The sequence below is a fragment of the Falco rusticolus genome, chromosome Z, assembly GCF_015220075.1.
Source record: "Falco rusticolus isolate bFalRus1 chromosome Z, bFalRus1.pri, whole genome shotgun sequence".
Classification (NCBI taxonomy): Eukaryota; Metazoa; Chordata; class Aves; order Falconiformes; family Falconidae; genus Falco; species Falco rusticolus.
In genome coordinates this window covers 80,420,626-80,443,052 of record NC_051210.1, presented here as the reverse complement: position 1 = coordinate 80,443,052, position 22,427 = coordinate 80,420,626, and the positions used below count along the sequence as shown (strand labels likewise).

The following is a 22,427-nucleotide window of genomic DNA, read 5'->3' as shown; positions in this document are numbered from 1 at the left end:
TGTCAACTGACCCTGAGCGGGGGCTGAGGCAGCTCTGAAAAAAAGAGTTCTTCTCGCAGACTGATGAATAAATAATAATAACAACGAAAAGAAGAAAACCCAAAGACCAGGAGAGTCAACAGGGAGAGGCAGATGCCTCCGTCAAGGAGGTGAAGGAAGGCAGAAGGAGTCAGGAGGAGGTGAGCTGTTGGCACCCGTGGGTTGGGAATGACAAGGGACTCCAGGACATACCTACACTGAGCTGGTGGGGAGGAAGAAGACCGTGAAACAAGGGTAGCACAGCCCTAGGCAGGGAGAGGAGGACTGAAGGACTTTGGCAATTGGAAAGGAGCCAGGGTAGGTGGCAGAAGTGAGGTTAAAGCAATCGGAGTGTCGTTAAAAAAGAAAAAGTAGGGGTGAAAAACAATGACATGAGTGAAAAGAACAAAAAGAAAAAAGTAGAAGAGGAGGAGGAAGAGGAGGTGGTTAAGGAAAGTGGGGAAGATGAAAGCCAGGAGAAAAAAAGCAAGAAGAAATCAAAGTCTGAGGACTCAGAGATTGATCCAGAAGTGAAGAAAAAGAAAAAAAAAAAGCGAAGAGAGCATAGCAGTGAGGATGAGGATGACTACGAGCGTAGGAAGAAAAAGAAGAAGAAAGGCAAAAAAAGCAAAGATAAGAAGAAGAAGAAAGGTGACAAGTCCAAGAAAGGAAAGACAGACGATAATTTTTTGGAGATGTATGAACAGGAGCTACGGGACTATCATTCAGATTCCTCCAACGCGGCAGAAGATGAGTACAACAAGAAAAAAGGTCAGCTCCATAATTTCTTATCTCCCCTCTTGGGCAGTCAGTGCCACCGCTGGCCATGCAGATGCCCGTCTCGGGACCTTTCCTGGGGGAGCAGGCACTAGTCATTCCTATGTGGGGAATATTTCTAATTAAATAAGCTTTTTTACTGTGTGAGGTGGCAGTGACAGATTGTGCCTGTATTAGCTGTTCAGTTTAAGAAGTTGGTTTGCCGTGTGCATGGTACTGCTGTAATTACATTCTCCTAATTAATATTTGCATTGTGGTGCTGTTCAGAAGCTGCAATCAGCAGAGTCCCCTTGTGTAAGCAGAATACGTAGCAAAGATGCATAACCCTGCTCAAGCATATGCAGCAGGAGCGTGCCAGCAGTGTCAGCAATCGGACGAGCAGGCAGTGGACCACTTCGGATTGATGTGGAAGCAGGAGGTCCAGCACACCGTTACTCTGGATGTTGTCAGTAACCAAATAGGCTGGGGAAATACTGCTGGTTGTCTAGAAACCTCAATACTGTGTTGGTAAAATAAATACTCTGCTCGTTTTATATGCACAGGGAACTTTAGTGCATGGCGAGCTGCGCAGGGGCGTAAGGTTTTAGATGATACGCTGAGTTTCGTTAGAAGACTGTGGTCTGGAGAAGGATCACAGCCATCAGCCTGGCAACATCTAGGCAGCTTGTGGGAAAAGACTACTTTGGCATTTTATCTGCTGGGTGGCAGCTAGTAACCCCCTCCTTCTCCAGCAAACCTGTAGCACTGGGACAGAGAATTGAGGAAACTGCGAGGTGAACACCGAAGACCCATGGTGTACTCCGCGATTAAAAGAAAAATCCCTCAATAGGTATGAAGATGCTCCCAAGCACACCCAGGTTGTCTCCTTGGGTGGGCAGTGAAGCAGTAACGGACTGCTGAAGGGTGACACCAGCTGACCTGTGCGACTGGATCTTGGCATGACTGGGGCGAGGCAAACTGTCAGTGCTGTGGTTTCCCCGTCAATTATAGTCATAAGACATCTTTGATGTGGCAATTTGGAGAACTGAACGTGCCTTAGGAATCTTGTAAAGCATCTCATGTTTGTGGTGTGGCTATAGGTTAGCTGTAATTGATGACTTTTGTAATGGTGCCGTATGGCTGTACTGGGGGGAAAAAAAAAAAAGATTCAATTCCTCTGAAGCAGAGGAGAAGTGAGGCCATCCCATAGACACTGCATTTAGGTCATGCACATAACCTACTTCATGACAGCTCTTTAGGGGGACAGAGGCTGTCTCACCTCATACTACGATTTTCTTACAGTAGAGGATTAATAACTTGCACTTTTCAAAGAGAGAAGTTTCAGCAAATGTTTCTAATAACCTCTCCATGATCTTCTGCTTAGTTTGTCAACGATTTCTGCAGGGAAGGTAATAGCTTGTGGTTGAAACTCTGGGAAACAAATTAAGCAGGGACTTGAATCTCATAGTCCCTATCAGAAATGTAAAAATTTGGTCCAAAACCTGCAACACTTGTTATTGTGACAACCCCAGGACCTCCAAGGAATTTGTTGTGTGGCCAAAAGTCCCAAGGGTGAACCATTGGTTGCTCCCTTGGATCATGGACTCCCCACCTTGAGCTGGTTCTGGATTTTGCACTCCCAGTTTCCAGGTCTTTATGGAAGTGAGTGCACGTGTATGTGAGGGAGGAAGCGGAGGACAAGGGGGAGGACAAGGCTGTTGGGTAGGACATATGCAATCAATGAGCCACTAAGGTTTTCTACCAGTGGAAACCTGCTACTGGGCTATTTGGCAACAAGAAGCAAAAGGTCAGGAGCAAACTCTAACTGCTCTATCCTCTTGCTTGCGTTCCAGCTATCCCCTCTGCACATACCGTGCTGCTACCTTTCCTAATTTCATACCAAAAAGCAGACTCTTTGTGTGACTTAGTCAGAGGCCGCTGCTGCTTTTCTTCCAGAGGACCGTTGAGTGAAGGGACAGTTGCTGGTCAGGCTCTTGAGAAACGTGTAACCTCTGCAAAAAGCCCTCCTGGAAATTTGGGGACATCAGCTGCCTTCGGTACCGGTGAATATTCAGTAGGGATATATTTCGGTCCACAAGTTGTGATTCCTTTTGTGGTGAAAAGAAAAGAGAGCTGTTGTAGATGTTTTCTAAACAGGGAGTCAGTGGTGCCTGTGTCACCTGATGTCCTCTTTATCTTCTTGCATTAGCAAGCAGGAGAAGGGATCCCCCCATCATGTTTGATCGATGACTGAGGAACAAGGCAAATCCAGCTCCTGGGGACAGGAAAACAACAGATATCGAGTGACTAGGTGATAGTGCATCTGAGAAAATTATAGCAGAGATAGCAGGTGTTTTTAACTAAATTGCAGCTGTTGACCATTCCTGTGATCCTGGTGTTAATGAGATTAGTTATTTATTAATAAGTGCTTGCAAAGTTACTTCTGCAGTACAGTATGGAAGGCTGTGGGGACACCTGATCACAACCTTTCGGTACTCAAAGGGGACTTACAAGAAATATGGAGAAAGGCTTTTTATCGAAGCCTGTAGAGACATAAGCATCAATGGTTTTAACTGAAAGGCAGTTGGTTTAGATTGGTCATAAGGAAGAAATTCTTCACTGTGAAAGTGGTGAGGCACTGGAACAGGTTGCCCAGAGGATTTGTAGATGTTTTGTCCCTAGAAATGTTCAAGGATGGGGTTTGAGCAACCTGGTCTAGTAAGAGATGTCCCTGCCCATGGCAGGGGGTTGGTCTAGGTGATCTTTGATGATCCCTTCCCACCCAAACCAGTCTACGAGTCTATTGATCTTGAATCGCCAATAATAGTGCAAAGAGGGCATGCTGCATCGTGTAAACGTCACTGGTGGGATTGGGGGATTTAAAGGGCAGTAGGTATCCAGAGACTGTCCATATAGCACCCTGGCTGCCTAAACCGCTATTAAATCTTCTATAGGTACCAGCTACCTGAGGTTCAGAGTGGGTGTCTGAGACCTGAGACCAACCCTTTGCAGGAGCTCCATCTCTTTCTTTCACCCTACCTTGCTCTTGTTACCTCAGATTTTGTCTGCAGTAAGGAAGAGGGAGACTGTCACAGTAACTTGTCCTGCCGCTCAGGTTTGGGGTCAGAGGACCATGAACAAAGGGACCAAGTGCCACTATTTGTTTTGTGGATCACTTCTGCCAACCCCTTCTGGGCTGGTAGGAGGAAAGAAAATGTTTTTTCCTCCAAACTGGTTTTTATGCCATTAACAGAGTCTTCCCTCTGGCTGAGCCAGTAGCTGCTGGCTTGCTGACCTCAGCCCCGAGACACTGAAAAGCTCCTGGCTGTACTGTGCCACAGCAAGGTGCTGCTGACTCAGGAGACCTTGAGGCATCCCTCTATATAGCTGTAGCTCACCAAGAGGTGTATCTCATTTCAGAGGAAAACAATTTTTTGGCATCCTATTGATGATAAAATATTTTTTCTTTTTTCCCTCCTTGTGTTTTTCCTGGCAAGTTTCAGATCTGGATACGAAGTGGGTATCTTTCCTTTAAAGGGAAACAAATCTTCTAGTGGGTTCTCCTTGTTTCTTGCAAGTTTTGCTGTAGCATGGAAAGAACTTTTTCTACCTAAATGATTCTATGTATCTAGACCTGCTGCATTATGCTCGCTTGGTCACTATCTCCAAGGCCAAGGTTCCCAGGGCTGTTTCACAGAGGATGAAGGACAAGGCACTTCCATACATGCAATCCTATAAAGGGCAGGTTGGTGTGACAGTAGGTGGCTAGGAAGGCTTAGGTGACTCATGATGAGAAAGATGCCACAGAGGTCCATGGGGAAATGTACACTCCCACGCGAGGGAGCAGAGCTTGGATTAGCTCCCAGGAGATGAGTGCTTTGGGGCTGCAGTCATCTCCTCCAGGGACAGATGCTGAGCACTTTGTATGCCACACTGCTGGTTTGTCTGCATTGCACGGCGGGAGAAGCTGGACTTCAGTGGTCTTGGCAGTGCCAATAAGTAAAAAATAAAGAAAGCTGCTCAGGAAATGCATGGTTTTGTTAACATGTTGTCTCCAGTGGTGATGGGTGGGGGGAAATGGCCACGGTTGCTTCATAAATAGATACAAAAGCTCATAATTTCTTTTGATGTGTGCCATCCATTTTGTTGTGTCCCATTTATCCCATCATGTTCCTTTAAGGACTGCGACAAAGGATTACACAGAAAAAGCATCCAGGACGTGCTGGGTTTATTGCTAAGTTCTGTTTAACGTAGTTTAGCAGTGGAATGGAGGAGAAGAGCAAGTGCTGTGTGGTCGCCAGCTCTCTCCCTGTGCTATATACAGAAGTGGAGAGATGTATCACCTACTTCTATGATAGATGATCATCAGTTGCAAAATCATCTCATCTACACCCTGCACCCACTGATCTTCTCAAACTGAAGCTTTGATTAATATTTCAAATCAGAATGAACAAGGACTCCTCTTTGGAAGACAGTTTTTTTTTTTTTAAATTTTTTTTTTGTCCTCATCACTAAAATGAGCTTGGGTTTTAAGCATAAAACATTTAGAGAAGAGTTTTGTACCAGCAGTGGTTTTATGTCTTGTGATCTGTTGAGACAGGCAAAATGTGTTACCAAGAGAAGGCGGTACCGTGCCTGCCTTGGAGGTGTGATGGATCTCACCTACTTGCATCTCAGCATTTTCCATAGTTAGCAATGACCAGGTGAAGTACAAACTTTGAAAAGTTTAGATGACTTTTAGAAGAGCATACCCAAGAACTATCAGTTTGTGTGAGAGTATAAGCCAATACTAAAGCAGCTGTGAGATTAAAATGTTAAGTGGCAGGAGCGCTTGCTAATATTTTTATGTAGACACCAAAAAAATCTTTGTGTCTGGCTGTTAGACACCCCCCCCACACTACACACCTGTGTGGTTCCACTGGTGAGTTAAATTTGCCTGGAGGTGTCATGCTGAAACAGGGTCTCATGAATTGGAAATGAGTGATTAAAATGCTGTGGATGGGGCTTTGAAAGGAATCAGAGAAGCTCTTCATCCTCTGTGATCGCCCATCAACCTGCAGCAGGGCTGCCACTCGTTACTGGAAAGGAAAATCGGTATTGTAAAGTGCAAATGAGGAAAGCAGATGAGTGCAAATAAACCTTTCGGAGCAAGCACTTGGCACCTGAAGGTTCATGTCCTTGCAGATGTCCCGTTGTTTGCAGGTCTGTGCTCAGCAAGCGCAGGCACAGGAAGGGCTGGGGGGGGACCAACCACTTGCGTACCCCCCACGTCTCCCTGTGCACCACCCGGCAGCCCCAAGCATATGCAGGAACCATCCCTGTTAGGCACAGATGAGCCATTTGGGGTGGCTCAGCCCAGCTGGAAGCACCAAAACCACCACCACGGCAGAGCTGTGGGTGCCAGGCTGGCGAACGCGGGGCACAGCTGGTGTGGGGCTGGCACCTGTAAATCCCACGGCCCTGGGGGCAGCGGTTTTGCAGCGCTGCTGCTCTCCTCGCACCCAAAATAATCTGAATGGAATGACAAGTTCAGTTTTATGTCCTTAGTTGCCTGTGGCTACTTTTTAGATGGAATGTTTGGTTTAGGGCTTTTAAAATATTTTTATTTTATTTTTATTTTCTAATAAATACATTATTTTTAATATCTTCTAGTAGCTGAAAGTTCCTGAAGAGAAACTGAACAAGATTTCACTGAGAAGCAGGTGTTAAATGCAGATCAATAGATTCAATTCTAGATGTCTTTCCTCCCCAGCCCATGTGTTCCTTCAGGCTGCATCCAATGATCCAAAGCATCCAAGGTGTGGCCTTTAGAGGATGCAGGACTAGAACTTGATGATACTGGAATAATTCAACAAGATGTGGGGATTTTTACTCTTTCTTTTTAACCCTTAAGAAACTAACTGAGATTCCTGTGTTTTCGGAAAATCCAATATTTGCCTGGGTAGTTTTTCATTCTGTTTGTCCAGAAAGCAAACTGAGGAGCTGCTTTTGCTCACAGGTACAGCAGTTTCCTCCACTGGTGCATCAAATTCCCAGTTTCAAGACTGCATTGATATTTTAAGGATCATGAATTTTGTTCCCATTTGCACTTAGTTAAATACGCATCTTCCAGGCTCTCCCTGAAGCTGTTTATTATCCTGTCTCTGTGTATTTGGACTGATATCTGAATACTGTGGCATTGAAACAGCAGAATTGCCTCTGTCTGGACAGACAGGCTGGACAGAAAATCATACTGAGCTATAAGGGTCTAAGCACAAAGAGGGCAAAACAGTTTGTGTTTTTTTTTATTCCAGTTTAGGTCAATCCCCACAGCCTCAGTTGAAGTGGTTGCTCCACCTGATCCCCAGGAAAGCGGAGGCTTGTGGTGGGCTGGTGTCAGTCAAGAGCCTCTGGTGGCTGCTGGGATGCTGTGATTTATTGAGGGTTTCTGCGTCAGCTGTTAGGGATGCAACCAGGTTGTAACTTCCAGATTCACAACATACTTTTATTCTGGTTAAAACCTTCTCTCGGCTGACTATTGCTGCTCTAAGTGTTTATTGTCAGTGCCTTGTGGGTACAGATATTTCCCGTGCATGGTCAGAGGGGTTTTTCTTCCTTGCTGGACATTGCTGTGCTACACAATGTTATGAACACCTGAGTGGCAACACTTAAAACCAGACTGAAAATAATAATTGTGGCTTTTGTTGGATTTACATGCGCTACAAGACTCACTGGACACATATCAAAATATAGTAGTTTGTTGTTGCTGTAATTGGATCGGGCTGTTGGAAGCTCTTGGTGTTTTCAGCACTTCACCCCCCCGATGTTCAGATCTGCTATATTTTTCCACATCAGTTTGGTGTCCTCCAATTTATAGACATCTCTAGTGTAATATATTTATCAGCCTTGCTCTGTGAGCTGTAAGTGTTAATCAGGAGATATTTGTAATGAAGGAGGAGGTGGGAAGGTCATAATATCAATTTTTTTTTTTTAAATCTTTTTAAAGGTGCAATTTGGGTAGCAGTAACTGTCCGTCATGAATGATTAACTTGGGGTGTTATGATTAATTCATAATGACACCTAACCAAGTGTGTAAATACAGGTAATACGCTATTTATATTTATAACAAGCTTCTGCCAGGCATCAGTCCCTGCCCTGGCCAAGCGTCAACCTGAAACGCAGCTGGGAATCGGCTCTGGGGAACAAGCGGTTCCTCAGCCGAGAGCTGCTGGGGAGCAGTGTCACCCCCCGGCGTGCGGGGGCTGTGCCTGCCGTGGGGTGACCGTCCCTGCTCGTGGTCCTTGCCTGCCTGTGGCTCGGCCAGCTGTTGACTCCTGAACACAGTTCTGCTGGATTCATTGCCTCAGGCCAAGAGGTTTTGAAACTTTGTTTTTGGAGTGTTTTCCCCTGCAAAAACAACTCTGCTGTTCCCCAGAAACAAACTGTGAGGAATGTCTTCCCTTGTTCATGTCAGAGAACATCCAGCATCCAACATGTGCAGTGCCTCCATTCCAAGGATACTAGTAGGTCAGCAAAAAAAGTGATTTTTGGTGAAATTGCTCTTCTTTCTGCTTGGGTACCGGGGTCAGGGCTGGCAGCAAGGGCAGCATCTCTCCTTGGTCTTGGTTATCCTGCTGCCCGGAAAGCTAGAAGAAAGTGGGGCTCTTGTTTGAATCCGGTGACATGCTAGCAGGGAATTACTTCCAGTTGCCTTCTGCAGACACATTGCTCTGCCACCGACTTTGCTCAGTGCCGCAGGTAAAATCAATATCCTATTTTACCCAGGCTGTGTTATACCCTTCGCGTTGGACAGCGATGTCTAATGTTCTTGCCCACAGTTGTGATTCAGACACCCGTGTTCTGGCAGGCCCTCCTTGTTTCTGAAAGATAATGAAAGAAATGGAACAGGTTTTTCTTGCAAATGTTTCTCTCCCCTGAGGCACAGCGTTTTCCTCCAGCTGCAATTTAAACTCGAATAACAAAGATGTGGATTGCTAAGCTAATTCTACTTTGCTGTTCCAGCAAAGAACTAAGATATTTTTTTTATTTTTTTTTTCTGGTGGTGCTAAGGCTAAAGCTCTTTTAAGTGATATCTGGAGCACCAGATGAATAGAGTTTGGCTTCCTACAGTGCATGGCAATGAAATGTTGATTTTGCAATAGCTGATGAAGTAAAACAAACTCCATACTGCAACTACTTTGCCTGTGGGAACAGGCGGGACAGTATGCTTTAGATTTATATTTTAAGAGACAAATGATGTTTCAGAGCTCAAGATAAAATGCTGTTTGTGTGTAACAGTGGTGGACTTGCAGGAAACTTCCCTAATTCATGTCTGTGAAGTGTCTCAAAATGCAAGAGTCTATTATTTCTGCAATTCTTCGTATAATCTATGACTAGCAAAATGGATAACAGTGTGCAACCGGTCCAAATATTCATGGAAAAATCCTTCTCTTTTGCTTTGAATAATTAATTTGGCATCCATGCTGGACTCGAAAGCTGCTTTTGCTAAAGTGTATAAAGAGCAAGCAATCTCTCATAGTGTGTGAGGCCCAAATCTGTTCACAGTTTTGCCAATACGAATCCAAAGTCATTGTGCTCAAGTCAACGGAGTTAGTCAGGATTTGCCCCAGAATGAATGAGAGAAGAATTTGACTCATTTTGTGCATGACAGGAGATTATTGCCCAAATCGTGGCTTGATAAAAACAAACAAATGGTGATTTCAAAGGCCCATCTTCCCAGTAGGTAAAGGATGGTCCCGATAAAACTGTGACTATAATAAATATTTAACCTTTGTGTGTGTGTGCACAGAGTTGTGTGTGTGTGCACAGAGCATCGTTTTGGCAAATATAACCTGTAACAGTCAGCGCAGGCCCTTAAAACCTTCCAAGTATTTTGCATAAATGTCAAGGTACTCTTCAGGTGCTCCAAGACAAACATATGCTGAAGTGCTTCAGTAGGAGCCAGAGTGATCTGTGCTTTGCATGAATCAACATTAAGTGAATATTGAGAATAATCAGTGAATTCCCAACTGGAAATATGGTGAAGTGCAAACAACCGTTACCGCTGATGAGCTACTTGCATCCCACTAAACAGATGCATCTGAAGGTGGCTCTGACAGCCATGGCTTCAGAGCAGTGTGTATTGGTTTGGGAGGCGAGGACGGCATCTTGCTGGCTGTTTGCACTGCTTTGGTGGAAGAGGGTTTGGTTCTTGCTCACCTTGTGCGGTGCGGCCTGGGGGCATGGGTTTGCAGATTTTGAGAAAGCAGGCAGGGATGAGGAAGGTGAGGTTTGCCATTGGTGTGGTGTATGGTGGTATGCGGTAGATCAGCTTAGAGTGGGGTAAAAGACAGAGATGCTGGAGGGTGGCAGGCTGCCTCCAGGATGTGGGTGCTTCTGTCCATGCTCGGATGTTCCACGTCTGCAGCCACCCTGGAGCTTTCAGCCCCTCTGTTTCCCTGCCCATGCTCACAGCACGGCTCAGCTCTTATTTCTGCTTTCCCTCTTCCTTACCCAAACTCTTTGATGAGTCCTCACTAGCTTTGCTGTCTTATCCCACCTCTTTAACCATTCTTGTGGTATAACCCTTAATTTTTTTCTACCAAGGGCCACTCTTGCTAGACAACAGTTAGACATCGTCATGAGCTCCATCCCAGTTCCCCGTATTCGCCGTATGAGAACGTGACCTGCAGGGATCTGCAGTCAATGCCGTAATTAGCACTAAGCAGTCCCATGTTGTTGGAGTCAGAAAAACCTGAACTTGTCAGCCAAAGCACTCTTCTGCCCTGAAGATATTCCTTCCTTGTGGAGCTAAGGGAATTTTGCATGCTGTTAGCTAAAGGATCTCTGTCTCCGCTTCTCAGTGTTTACAGCTTTACAATAATCTCAGCAACCATTTTGAAGTGAGTATTTCTCTACCCCGGCCATCGAATGGACGGGTTTATACTATCAGCTCTTTCTGCAAGACAGGGAGATGGCTGTAAGTTCTTCCTGTGATGTTGCAACGTAGCTTGATCCTGATTTTATGCTATCTCTACCTTGTGCTTGAAATGACCATTTTTGAACGCTTATTTTCAGCAAAGAATCTGGCATCTATTGTTTCCTTTACTGACCTTGTACATGCCCCTGAAAAGCGATAATATGTTTGCAGTCTGTAGCAAAATCAGTTCTGTTTAGCTTGCTGAAACTTCCACCGGTTTCCAGTCTTTGTGCCGGATAGCTGAACAGTGGAGTCAGCTGGGGATTCAATATCTACCGGATGACATAAGTGAATCAAATTCCACTTGATTGAGATAATATTTGGAACAGAAGAGTCTGTATCAGTGGCTGTATTACAAGCTTTGTATTGCCTGCCTAGCCCAGTGGGGGAAAAAGCAAGGTTTGGAAACCAGCCTGGAAGTCACGCGTTCCCATACTAACACTGTAGATCACCGTAACTTGGCCATGTTCTGGGCACTTGGAATAGACTTACCTTGACCTCGGGTGTGAGATGGTTTGCCAACTAAAAGCACCTAAATGTAGGTGTCTTCCTGTGAGCAGTGGCCCATGTAGCAGGATGGTGTTCAAACTGGGATCCAGTACTCTCCCTTTTGCTTTTGTAACCTTTCTTTGGGGCTCTTCTACCCATGGTGCGTGACGAACTCAGCCAACCCTGGTAAGAGAAGCATTGAGGAGTAGCACGGGTGGGCAGGAACATCTTACAGACTTACTGACCTGACCAAACACCAGCTTGGGTGAAGTTTGAAGGGAGGCGGATGACCGATGCCAGTATGTGACACAGGGACAGGGGAGTGTCATTGTTGGTTATGTTTGATCAAGAAAGAACTAGGAATATGGTGGGTGCAAAGCTAGCCATCCGTGAGGAAGGTAAGAGACCTTTGCTAAAGCACATCTCAATGTATAAGGCCAGAGGAATACATATAAATGAGTTGTTTTTCATGTGATGGAAGCCAAAAGTTGTTGCAAAACTCTGAAGAAAGTTCATGTTTCAAATTGTGCTGACTGAAACAGGAAGATCAGAAACTCTTGAGGTATGCAGCTGGTAAGACATTGCAGTGTCGGCTTAGGACTGGTCTCTCAGCTGGCTGTGGAGATGTCAGTGGGGTTGAATGTGCCCCTCCCCCGCTCCCCCCCCCATTCCACTTTGAGAGCACATCTCTTCGAGGAGCTTAAAGGTTCCCCACTATAACTCTCAAAGATGTCAGACAGCTAAAAGCAGAGCCACTGCATACTGACATCCCATAAATTATTAAGGGAGGGAGGGACGCTTTGTAAATGCACTTGGAAACGCCAAGGGTAACCATAAAATCCCTGTGGATGCTCTCAGTATTTGCATTCGGTGACTGCTTCTGTTGAGGAGGAGACTCAATAGTATGATACGGCCAAACCTGAAGTGATATACCAAAACCTCATACTATCCTGAAAAACTTGGCTATAATTTATCTTTAGCTGTCAGACCAAGCAACAGCCCCAAAAGAAATCTTAAACTGACTACGTGCATGAATGTCAAGGGATGGGAAAACAGCAACCTTTGTGTTTCATTACTTTGCAAAAAAAATATTGCAGTTTTGTTGTGGGTTGGTTGGTAGTGTTTTTTACCCTTCATTTGGTGAAATAAATTGGATGGATTATTTTTCTTTTAACTTTTCCTGGTAATAGGCATCTATTCCATGTGAAACCGATGCAGGTGGAGGATAAGAAAAGTGAATAAAAAGATGCCCAACCTTATTTACACAGAGCACCTCTTAAAATGGTTTGGGAGATTCTGGAGAATTTGGGTAAATATTTTCCATCAGTGGAGGGGTTTTAAGGGCTGGCATCTTCACACCACAGAGGCAAATCTTTGGTAAACATTAACACCCATGATCTGAGAATATTAACAGCGGTGATGGAGGTGGATCCTCAGTAGGCGATTCAGATCTCTTGAGTGATGGAGAGAGGGGTTTGAAAACCAGGGACTCAAAATGAGAAGAAATTTGGAAATGCTATGAGCCCAACCAAAAGGAAAGGAAGGAATTTGGTGGGAAGGGAAGACCTAGCTTGCATGATGGAACATATGTGGTACTTGAGATATTTAACTTTTGTATTTTCTTAATTTTTCCCTTCACAGCTGAGGCACTGAAATAACAAAATTGATCTTTTTCTACTTGCAAATTGATCTGGGATCTGAACCCAGGTTCCACTGTTGGTTAGAAATGTGACTTCCACAGAAATCCAATTTCAAGCTTTTCAGTTAATTCATCTTTATTGTCCCAAATCACAAAGTACAAGAAGTTTGTGCTTAGCATTTGCTAAGGGTGGACCTGTTCTCTACAAGACAGCATATCCAATTATTCAGGAGCAAACCCTGGAGTAGTTAAGAAATGTCACTATCCTACAGTTCTTGTGTCTTAAATCATAAATGCTTAAATCACACCCCAGACAAGGGGCTTGGGGTACAAAATGCTTGGGGTCCTCAAGCTGCAGAGAATCTCCCAGCAACAATGACACCCATCAGCTGTCAGTTGTTGATCAAAAATAAGTGCAAAGAAAGGAAACAATCCTGGATCCAGACCGCTGAACTTTCATGTCTCCGAAGGAAGAGGCTAAATAAGCTGTGTTTTTCTCCAGGTGCCTTTTCCAGAAAGAGCTAGTGTCACTATTAGTATTTAACTTCGTTTTTCTTCCTGCAAAGGAAGTCATGAGCCCTGTGTCCATGACATCACTGGAAAGATGTGGCATCATTTACTTGCACAGCTGGCCGCACAGCTGTAGTGCTGGCGAAGGGGTGGCAGGACTCTCCCCTTCCAGGGGTGCACTGTGGCACTCATCAAATGTGGTGACATGCTGCTGTCACCAACCTAGACCCTCCTTTTGTCCCTCTGTGCAGAGTTAATTAAAATGGTGCTAACCACAGCGTATGCTCAGTAATGATGCATGCTACCTGGGCAGTGCTCGGCACATCTGTCCCAGTAGAAACTCCTCCTCCATGTGCTGCCTGCTGTGGCATGTGGAGGCTGAATCTGGGGTTGTGAACCTAAACTCCACATCTATACGTACTCACGGCTTGTGTTTTCTTGCAACCATGAGAGTGCCATTGTGGGAATTAGAGAAGGGGTTTGATTTTTAAGGGGGCAATACTGTGGCTTGTTGAGGGTGTTGTATTAGACAATTTCCTCATATTCCATCATCTCATTTGTTAGGAGTTGAAAAGTGGAAGTAGATTGTTCTGGCCTACATCTTCTGTGAGGACATGAAGGTTAGATGTATAGACGAGGTGACATCAATGCCCACAGAGGTGCAGCAGAGCGGCTCAGGAATGGATTTCACTTGCTGTAACATGGGCAGACATAATGTGACAGGATGCCTGCCACATCTAGCTCCTACCATTTCTCCAGCACTAATAAAAAAACCTCACTAGAAAACCTACCTGAACTTCTGAAAGGTCTCTGGGAACTTACAGAGTGGTGTGCTGACTTCCCTTCCCTTTTCACAGGAAAAATGCCTTCAGCCATGTGCCCGCTGGCACAAAGCTGGGCACAAAGCTGGGCACAACTTGTGACCTTACCCCCTGAAAACAGGGATGGGGCCAAATCTGAGTCTCTGTGGGGAGAGGGGGGACAGTGCATTAAAGCCCTTTTTCCCCTAATAAGAGTTGCAGAAGGATGCTCAGCTGTAACTGCCTCTTTGGCAATGCCTATAGGGTGCTCTGATGGTGATAAGTACTTCCATGGCGCAGGTAAGTTGCAGTATGCTTTGAGATGGCCAGACTTAGAAGGTTGCTGTAAAGAAGTGCAGCAATATTATAACTTCATGATGTAAGCCTGCTGTTTTCAAAGCAATGGGTGGTGAATCACCGGGGCAGGGCGGATTACGAGCCTTCCTCCTGTTAATGGCTAATGTGAGGATGTCGTCTGTCTCGCCGCGCGATGCCAAATATCTCCCGTTGGCATGTGTAGACGCTAACAGGAGGAAGGTGAAATGCAAACACTGTTCGTTCGTACATATTACTCATGTGCAAGCTGTGGATTTCAGATCCTTTTTTTTTTTTTTTTTTTTCAATGAAACCTCCTCTTCCTTTCAGCCCGTAAATGAAATACACCAAGCCAAGGGATTCTTAAAATTTATCCCAGCACAGCTCATAACTTACTGTATATATTAGTAATGACCCCTTTCTGTCCTATTTACATTCGTGGAAAGATGAGGTTAGGAAAATATTATGGTATTTTTATTCTGTCTCTGTGCAATAGAGCCGCTGGAAACAAGGAGTAGTTTCTAACCAGTTTTACAGGAGTGGTCTGGGTTTTGCTCTAGCGCTCTGCCTCTCTGCTTTTCAGTTAAAATGATGATTTAATTTCTTCTCAGTGATGCTTTCCATGTTAGTGGGGGAAAAACATTTGATGCTCAGAGCGGCGCCAATATATTTTTTTTCTCTTTTGAATATATATGTGATGTAGTGAAGGAAAAGATGGGGGCTAACAAAATACATCAGTTCTGCTGCCCCCATGAAGAAGGGCATTTTTACAGTGTTAGTTCTGAGAAATCACATACTTAACAGTCAGGCTGTGCAAGATGAAATGATGAAAGTTTAGTTTTTCCTCCAGCTTATAGGTCTGAGCCTGAAACATCATTATTAGCTAATGAACATCATGTGGTCTAAAGCCATAAGGGGCCGTAAGGGCGCTTGGTGTGGCCAGAGGCAAAGTTTTATCATTTCTTCCAATTCCTTTTGTACTGAGCCAACCAAGGCATGTCCTTCAGGACGGTAACCTGCTTTCAAGCCTTAAGTCCTGTTCTAACTTCACTCATCATCCTGCTTAAGAAATTTGTGTCTGACTAGAATTTGAACCTATCCATCTCTACCTTCTGGCCATTGGATCTTGTCATGTCGTTCTCCACTTGAGTAAAAGGCTATTTTTTAACTTGTGTGTCTCCCAGAAAGATAGGTATATATATATACGTATATGTGTGTGTGTGTGTGTGTGTGGTAGTAAAGTTGCTACTGAATCTAGTACTTGGGAAGATAAATTTATAGAGCTTTGAGACTCTTATTTAAGTGTTTTCCTACCTTTTTCTCATCATGATTTACCACTTGGTCTTTGGTAAATTCTCCAGAACAACTGAAATGCAAACTTTCTGGCTATAGCGATTTCTCAGCTTCATACAAATATGTTATCAGAGCAAACAGGAAAGCGTGCATTGTGTTGACATGTGCATAAATGAAAAACAGCTGAACAGCTTTCCTCTAACACTCCACATAAATTCATCTGTTATACGTAATACGTGCCCATGCATCATGGTAGGGGAAGCGATGTGTTCACAGAAAAGTGTTTCGTTTTCAGCAAAATCTATCCCAACTCAACCCCTCCCTGCCCATGTAAAGTGTCTCCAGCACCTTTAGGTTGATGTGATGACTTTCGCCAGCTGGGTTCCTGTCTGAGAGATGGGCTTGTTTCGGTGGTGGGTGCAGAGAACTGCCTCTGGGGACTGTGTTTCAACTCCGGTTTGGGGCTGACTTGGATCCATAATGTATAGGGTGAGGGATTTCTCCTGTTGTCCTGACTTTTCTTTTCTCCTTCCACAGTTTACGAGGTGATCACGGTGACAGGAGATGTCCGGGGAGCAGGAACCGATGCAAACGTCTTTGTTACTCTCTTTGGAGAGTTTGGGATTACTCCCAAGATTCATCTCACAAGCAAGTGAGTATCTGGAAGGAAATCTGTATCTTTGAGGCCTGTTTTTCCATAACTTTTATTGTGTTTTGATGAAATGTAATATCGTGCTGATGGACGCGCAGGGAATAAGTCTAGAAAAGTATTTCAGGATCACCAGGGAAATCTGAATTTTTGCAGTCGCGTATTTCTTACCAGATCCCTTTGCAAACCTGCATTCCTTTCTGTAGGTGGGAATGTGTGCTCAGATCCGTATTACATAAGGCTTGCACTTGCCAGGTGTGGGGATACTTGCTTTTCTTAAAGCTTAAATTAGGAGCTCCTAATTTAGGAGCTGAGAATATTCATCGCTTGCTGGAGTGGGCATGATGGGCCATGTTTGTCTGCCTAAATCCCACTGAGGTCTCCAAGCTAACTCAGGCACAGAGATAAGTGTCCTTGAATGTTTCTGAAGAGTAACTCAGTGGGTTTGAAGTAACGTTGTTGATGGGTAACCACCCACACTCAGCCATAGGAAATCTGAGGCAAGCAGAAATGGGAGAATTTAAGCGGATTCCTAATTTAGCCGGTTTCCATCCTATCTGCTGCACGCCTGTGCACACGCCGCTGTGGCTGCACATTGCTGTGGTGGCACTGTTCTCTTTTCCTCCAGCTGATGCCAATGTCACCTTCTGGATGCAACCTCTCCATTCTTATCACTGCATTGAACTCAGTGGAAACCATATTTTATCATTTAAGAACCTACTATGAGGCTTTTGACTCTCTCAATAGTATTATTATTATTATTTTTAAAGCAAGCATCAGGGCCAGCAGGTGCTCAGCTCCCACGAAAGCAAGGTGACTTTTAACAAAGTTCCAGCTCTGCATGTAGTAATTTCCCTGTAGCCAGACAACTGCCCTAAAATAAAGCAGAAATCCCTTCCCCACAGGGTCCAAGAGAGGCTGCGTGTCTCTGTTTTTCAGTGTTCTTGTTGTTTTGGTTTTCTTGAAAATGTGTTTCAGAATTACTAATCCTGTGCTAATGTCACACGGTAACTTCACATTTTCTCCATTTCTACAGCACCGACAAGAGGTACCTGCAGCTATTTTATATTTTACCCTCAAAAGAGCTTCTCTTCCCAGTGAAGCAACTCAAACATGAGAGTCTGTAAAGAAAATGATATGGGAATGGTAAAGAAAATACATGAAATTCCAGCCCTGTTTGCCATATTTGAAATTCAGAAATCAGAGGTAGTCAAAGGAGTTTTATTATCCCAGCATCCCTAGAAACACCAGGGAGAACCTGCTGATTGTATATTATATATCCATACAAAATGCTTTGTCTCTGTTCTGTGATTTTCATCCAGATATCCCAGTGAACTTAGAAAGCAAAATACCATTTCTCTTGATTTATCAGAGAGGGAAACTGAGGCAGGGAGGTGAAAGGTTGACATAGTCCCATCGCAGGTCAGTGGCAGAGCTGGGAGCAGCAGCAGCAGCTCTTTGGGAGAAGGGCTTCCAACACCCAAACCTGTCTCCTAGTATTTGGCCAAACCATCAAAGCAGAACCCGTTTTCCAGGGAGTTTTCTTGTGGTCAGCATTTATGAGGAGCCATTTCATTGTGAAAGCGCTCTGCTGAACGTGGCTATGGAAAGAATCCAGATATTATCTTCAAAAAAAACCAAACCCAAAACCCAACAACAAACTAAACCCAAACTGTATGCCCTTTAGAGAAGAAGTCAAGAGATCCCCATAATAGAGCTACCGGTTGTACAAGTCATCTTTGCTGGCACTCTGGTTAATGCCTGCTCTTTCCTCCTGGACTCACCACATTTTCCATGAAAGAAAGAATGAAGGGACATGCAGGGATTATTTTAGGTTGCAGCAGCAGCAACCTGAGCTTGTTCAGACCTGGGTTAGCATTTTGGGCTTGGTCCCTGTTGCTGCAGAGAGCAGATGGCGGAGGTGTTGGTAAGCAAGGATGAAAGGCATGGGAAGCCAACCTTCTGCAGCTCAGGGCTTTTAAAACGGGTCCCGTAGGAGGTGACCGCTAGAACTGCAACTACAGCTTTCCACAGGGGGTTTCCCAAACATCAGCAAAATTTCTGCTTCTCTAAGTGAAGTCTGGCACGTTACAGTGCTTCATCGAGGAACAGCGAGAAAAAAGCTAGTCCGAGTGTAGGAGTGCCTGCGGATCTGCTTAATCGGTAGTCTTGTCTCCGAAATAGGAAGCAACCCAAGAAATAGCCAGTTTGTCCCAAAATTTATTATGCAGCTGTATGAATATGGCAAAAGGATGGAATCTCATGCATCTTTCAACTAGATGTTTACATGAGTTCACTTATGACTGCAAATGCATGACATTTTATAGGTGTTTACATTTCCCTGTGTATGATAGAAAGCTAAAATATCATGCATTGCCTAAAGATGGTACTACCATTTCAGCTTCGGTTAGAATAGGTTTTTTTTCTTATTTCTTTTGTGATTGTGTGCTGGTAGTGAAATACATGACATTTCAGATCTTTTGGTTGTGCACGGTAAAGGGAAGACGTGGCAAGCTGATGAAATATCATGTGTTTTTAACGCTGGCCAACAATAAGGTAACTGTGAAAACCAGACACAAACCTTCACCGTGGCTTGTCAGGAGGAGCGTCAGTTCTGGAAGTGGCAGCACCCAAATTGTGTCCCAAAAGAGGCATCTATTTAGGCGAGGAGGTTTAGCCGAGTAGTGTTTGGATCTGAGAGGGAGTGGATCCTTCGCAGTCGCTGTCTGCCAGTCCAGGAGGCACAGTACCGCCTCCCCCCAGGGCTGGAGGGGTGGGTGGGTGGGTGATGGCAGAATGCTGCCCCTCTTGGCAAAATCCTGCTTCCAAACCCAGCTCACACAACCCTCCAGATCCCCACCTGCCATCCTGCACCGGCTACAGCTCAGCCAGAAGCGAAAAGCACTACCACAAAGGAGTTTCTTTGTGCGGGCTCCATCGCGGGCACCTGGGTTGGACACCAAGGCATTGCTTGGTGGCCTTTTGGCAGTTGCTGAGACCTTTCCTACAGGCATGAGCTGCTTCTCCACGGTTCAGCGCCAACCAAACAGTGCTGATCCTCCACAGCATTGTATTTGTCCAAGCTCACATGCTTCCCACCATGCGCAAATACAAAACTCAGCCGGGAATGCCGCTGCCAGCTCATTCACAGTATTTAGTAGCAAATTTATTTGTTTGTTAGTGTAAATGAATCCACTTTTCAGTGTCAGGCTTACCTTGTCTAGCTTGTGACAACTGTAATAAATATTCATGGGGAGATTTTTCCTTTTTTTATTTTTAGTTTTTTTTTTTTTTAATAAAAAAGAGATAGAAAAGATTTAGCACCTATGGCAATTTAAAAGAAAGATGAAATAATTTGTAAGTGACAGCTGGCTTCTTAGTCAGTTTGAGGGCTGTGCAGTGAAAAAAAAAAATATATTTTTTTATTTCCTATGCTGAATACCTTTAATTCGCAGTCTGTTCTACTTGGTTTTGGGTTGCTATACAGAACTTTTCCTGCTCCTAATGCCAGCAGATACATATAAATTGCAGACCAGGTACACGATGGTCTTTAGAGGATGTTAATGTTTGTAGCTCTACTACAGCTAAGCCATACCAAGTTGTAGAAGATGTGATTTTGTTGTTTAACAGCTCTGGAACAAATAAATACAGGAATGCAAGTTTATTTACTGTGAATAGTTACTAAGAAGTGTTAGGAAGCTGGTGTAGAAGGGGCTGATCAGGCTAGGAAGCCAATAAACCTCAAATACAGCAGAAGAAGGCTTCTCACATCACTGCTGAAGCACTTCTTCAGCGACGAGTTGCAATGCTTTTCCTTTAATGACTCAGGATGCTTCCCATTTTAAAGCTGTTTATGTATGTAACTGTACTCTGATTTATGCCCATACAAATCTGCAGCACTTACACCACGCTCTGAAGACTTAATGATCTGGGGCAACCTCAAGTGACAGCACGCTTTGGGGTCCATATCCACTTCTGAAAAAGAAACAAAGTGGGAAATTTCTCCTCTCTTTTGCTTAGGCGTATTGGCTAGCCTGTGCCTGGCATTTCGGGAATAAAAGCCACTGAGAGGGTGTTAGGCAGCAGTGTTGAACAACCCGAAGGTAAGAGCTGGTAGAATTGGTGTATGTGTAAATTATACTCCATCTGCAGCTATGCATGTAGTAGCTGGTGGTACCAATCAGAGGGAAGGTCAAGCCTTAGAGTGAGAAACAGGCATTTACTCAAAACAGGCAGACTTTTAAGGGAATTTAGCAGCTAGACCAGGTCCCTGCTGATAAGTGCCAGCAGCATTTTTTCAGACTGTAAAGCCTGGGCAGTTTTCCCCATGGGATGCGTGTGTGGTGCTTTCCTGGAACAAATTCAACCTTTCTGCCTTGCTCAAAATCCTGCCCCTTCCCCCAGCTCATTAATCTCAGTCTTCAAAATGTCTGAGCTCATTCTCCTTAAAATTTGCAAAAATATTTCTCCACGGGAATGAGATAGACATTTTCAGCAAAGTAAAATCAGCCTCCAAATTTGGCAAAGTGGATGCAAATGCTGAGCAACCTTAGCAATGTTATCGATGGCCCTGTCTGCTTTGTATACAGTTTCTCCAGAAAACAACCGCCAAGTTGCAGATAACGAAGACATCAAGCATAGCTAAGGTTATCTAAATTAAGTACCACTGGTTTATTTTCTTTATGCAAATCACAACACCAAAGATGAAAACTGATATTAAGGTACTGCTGCTCCATGCAGTGCAAAGTGAAGAAGCACATATCCAATGTGTGTCATTAAGGGTATCGAAATCTGTACCGGGAATGCTTATGGATAAGGCAGGGGCTGTTCTTCGTGCCCTACATCACTTTGTAAAGTTTCAGGGTAAGTTCAGACACAGGCTTTCACGGTTTTGGGCTGGTATTTGGCTCCTGGATGTCATCACGCTGCTACACCCCTAAGCAATTTATCTCATTCAATTAAATCCTTTGAAGATGGACTAAAGTTTTCACTGATTCACTGCTTATTTAAGCAGAATTTCTTCTGCTGGTCAGGTTATTGGTAGAAAAAGAAAACAATGTCCTTGGTACAGTGATGTTTGCAGTCTCTGCTCTTTTCAGCTTGTTTCTTTTCCATCTGGAGTATTTTTGCTTTATGCAGTATTTCCAGCTGCCCGCTGACTGATGTTGTCAGCTTTGTGACAACAGTCTTGGCAAAATATTTGTAGACCAAACTCCCTGGAGTATTTGTTGCTCCAAGAAGGAGGTTAATGATGCTGCTATTGGAGCTCTGTGTCAAGAGTAAATATGGTTTGAACATATGGGTTTTTTTTTTGCAGTTAGGCTGTCCGTAAGTCCATCCAGGACAGTGTCCTCTCTCCAGGGGTGGTCGATAGTGGATGTGTAGGGAGGAAGAGCAGAATGAGACAGCGTAAGCATTTTTCCAATATCCTTTTGCATCTTGTGGCAAGCTGCTGTCTTAACCAGTGTCCTGATTCACCCAGCCTATAAGGTGTATTGGATAATGCAAGGATGAGCAAAGCTGCCTGTACTTTCAGGAAAACAACATGGATAGACCCGTGCTCATCCCAGCCACCTATATACAGTAAAACTATGCTGCCTGTCCCTAGCCCATGAGAAACTCGCCTCCTGTGAGAGAGCAGGTGAACCGAATGGCATTTATTTTTCCCGTGACAGCCTGTAGGATGGGTTTTGCTGTGTGACCTTCTGAAATCACCCCCAATACCCAGCTCCCCCCACTGCTGTTGAATGTCAGAGGCAGAAGCAGGCAGGGTTGTGGGGAGGTGCCAACAAGAACTGACTCTTTCTGATGATTTAATGGAGCATCTTTAAAATTTTGTTCCAACTGACATCCACAGAACACTTTGTGCTTCTGCACAGCCCATCATCCACGGGGCTTTTGCAGGCGGTCTTGTGTGTACAAAGCGTTGTCAGATAAAGCACCTAGTAGAAAGGCAATTTAAATGATCATTAATGCAGTGATTCAAAGCTAAATTGGTTC

At 44.4% G+C, this 22,427-nt stretch overlaps 1 protein-coding gene across 1 annotated transcript; it reads left to right on the top strand.

Moving 5' to 3' along the window:
- The first annotated feature begins 410 nt into the window (after window positions 1–410).
- On the top strand, window positions 411–17,554 carry LOC119141005 (protein PXR1-like). Its single transcript, XM_037372661.1, has 3 exons — window positions 411–789; window positions 16,316–16,430; window positions 17,464–17,554. The coding sequence occupies exons 1-3, from the start codon at window positions 411–413 to the stop codon at window positions 17,552–17,554; spliced, it is 585 nt and encodes a 194-aa protein (XP_037228558.1).
- The last annotated feature ends 4,873 nt before the right edge of the window (window positions 17,555–22,427 follow it).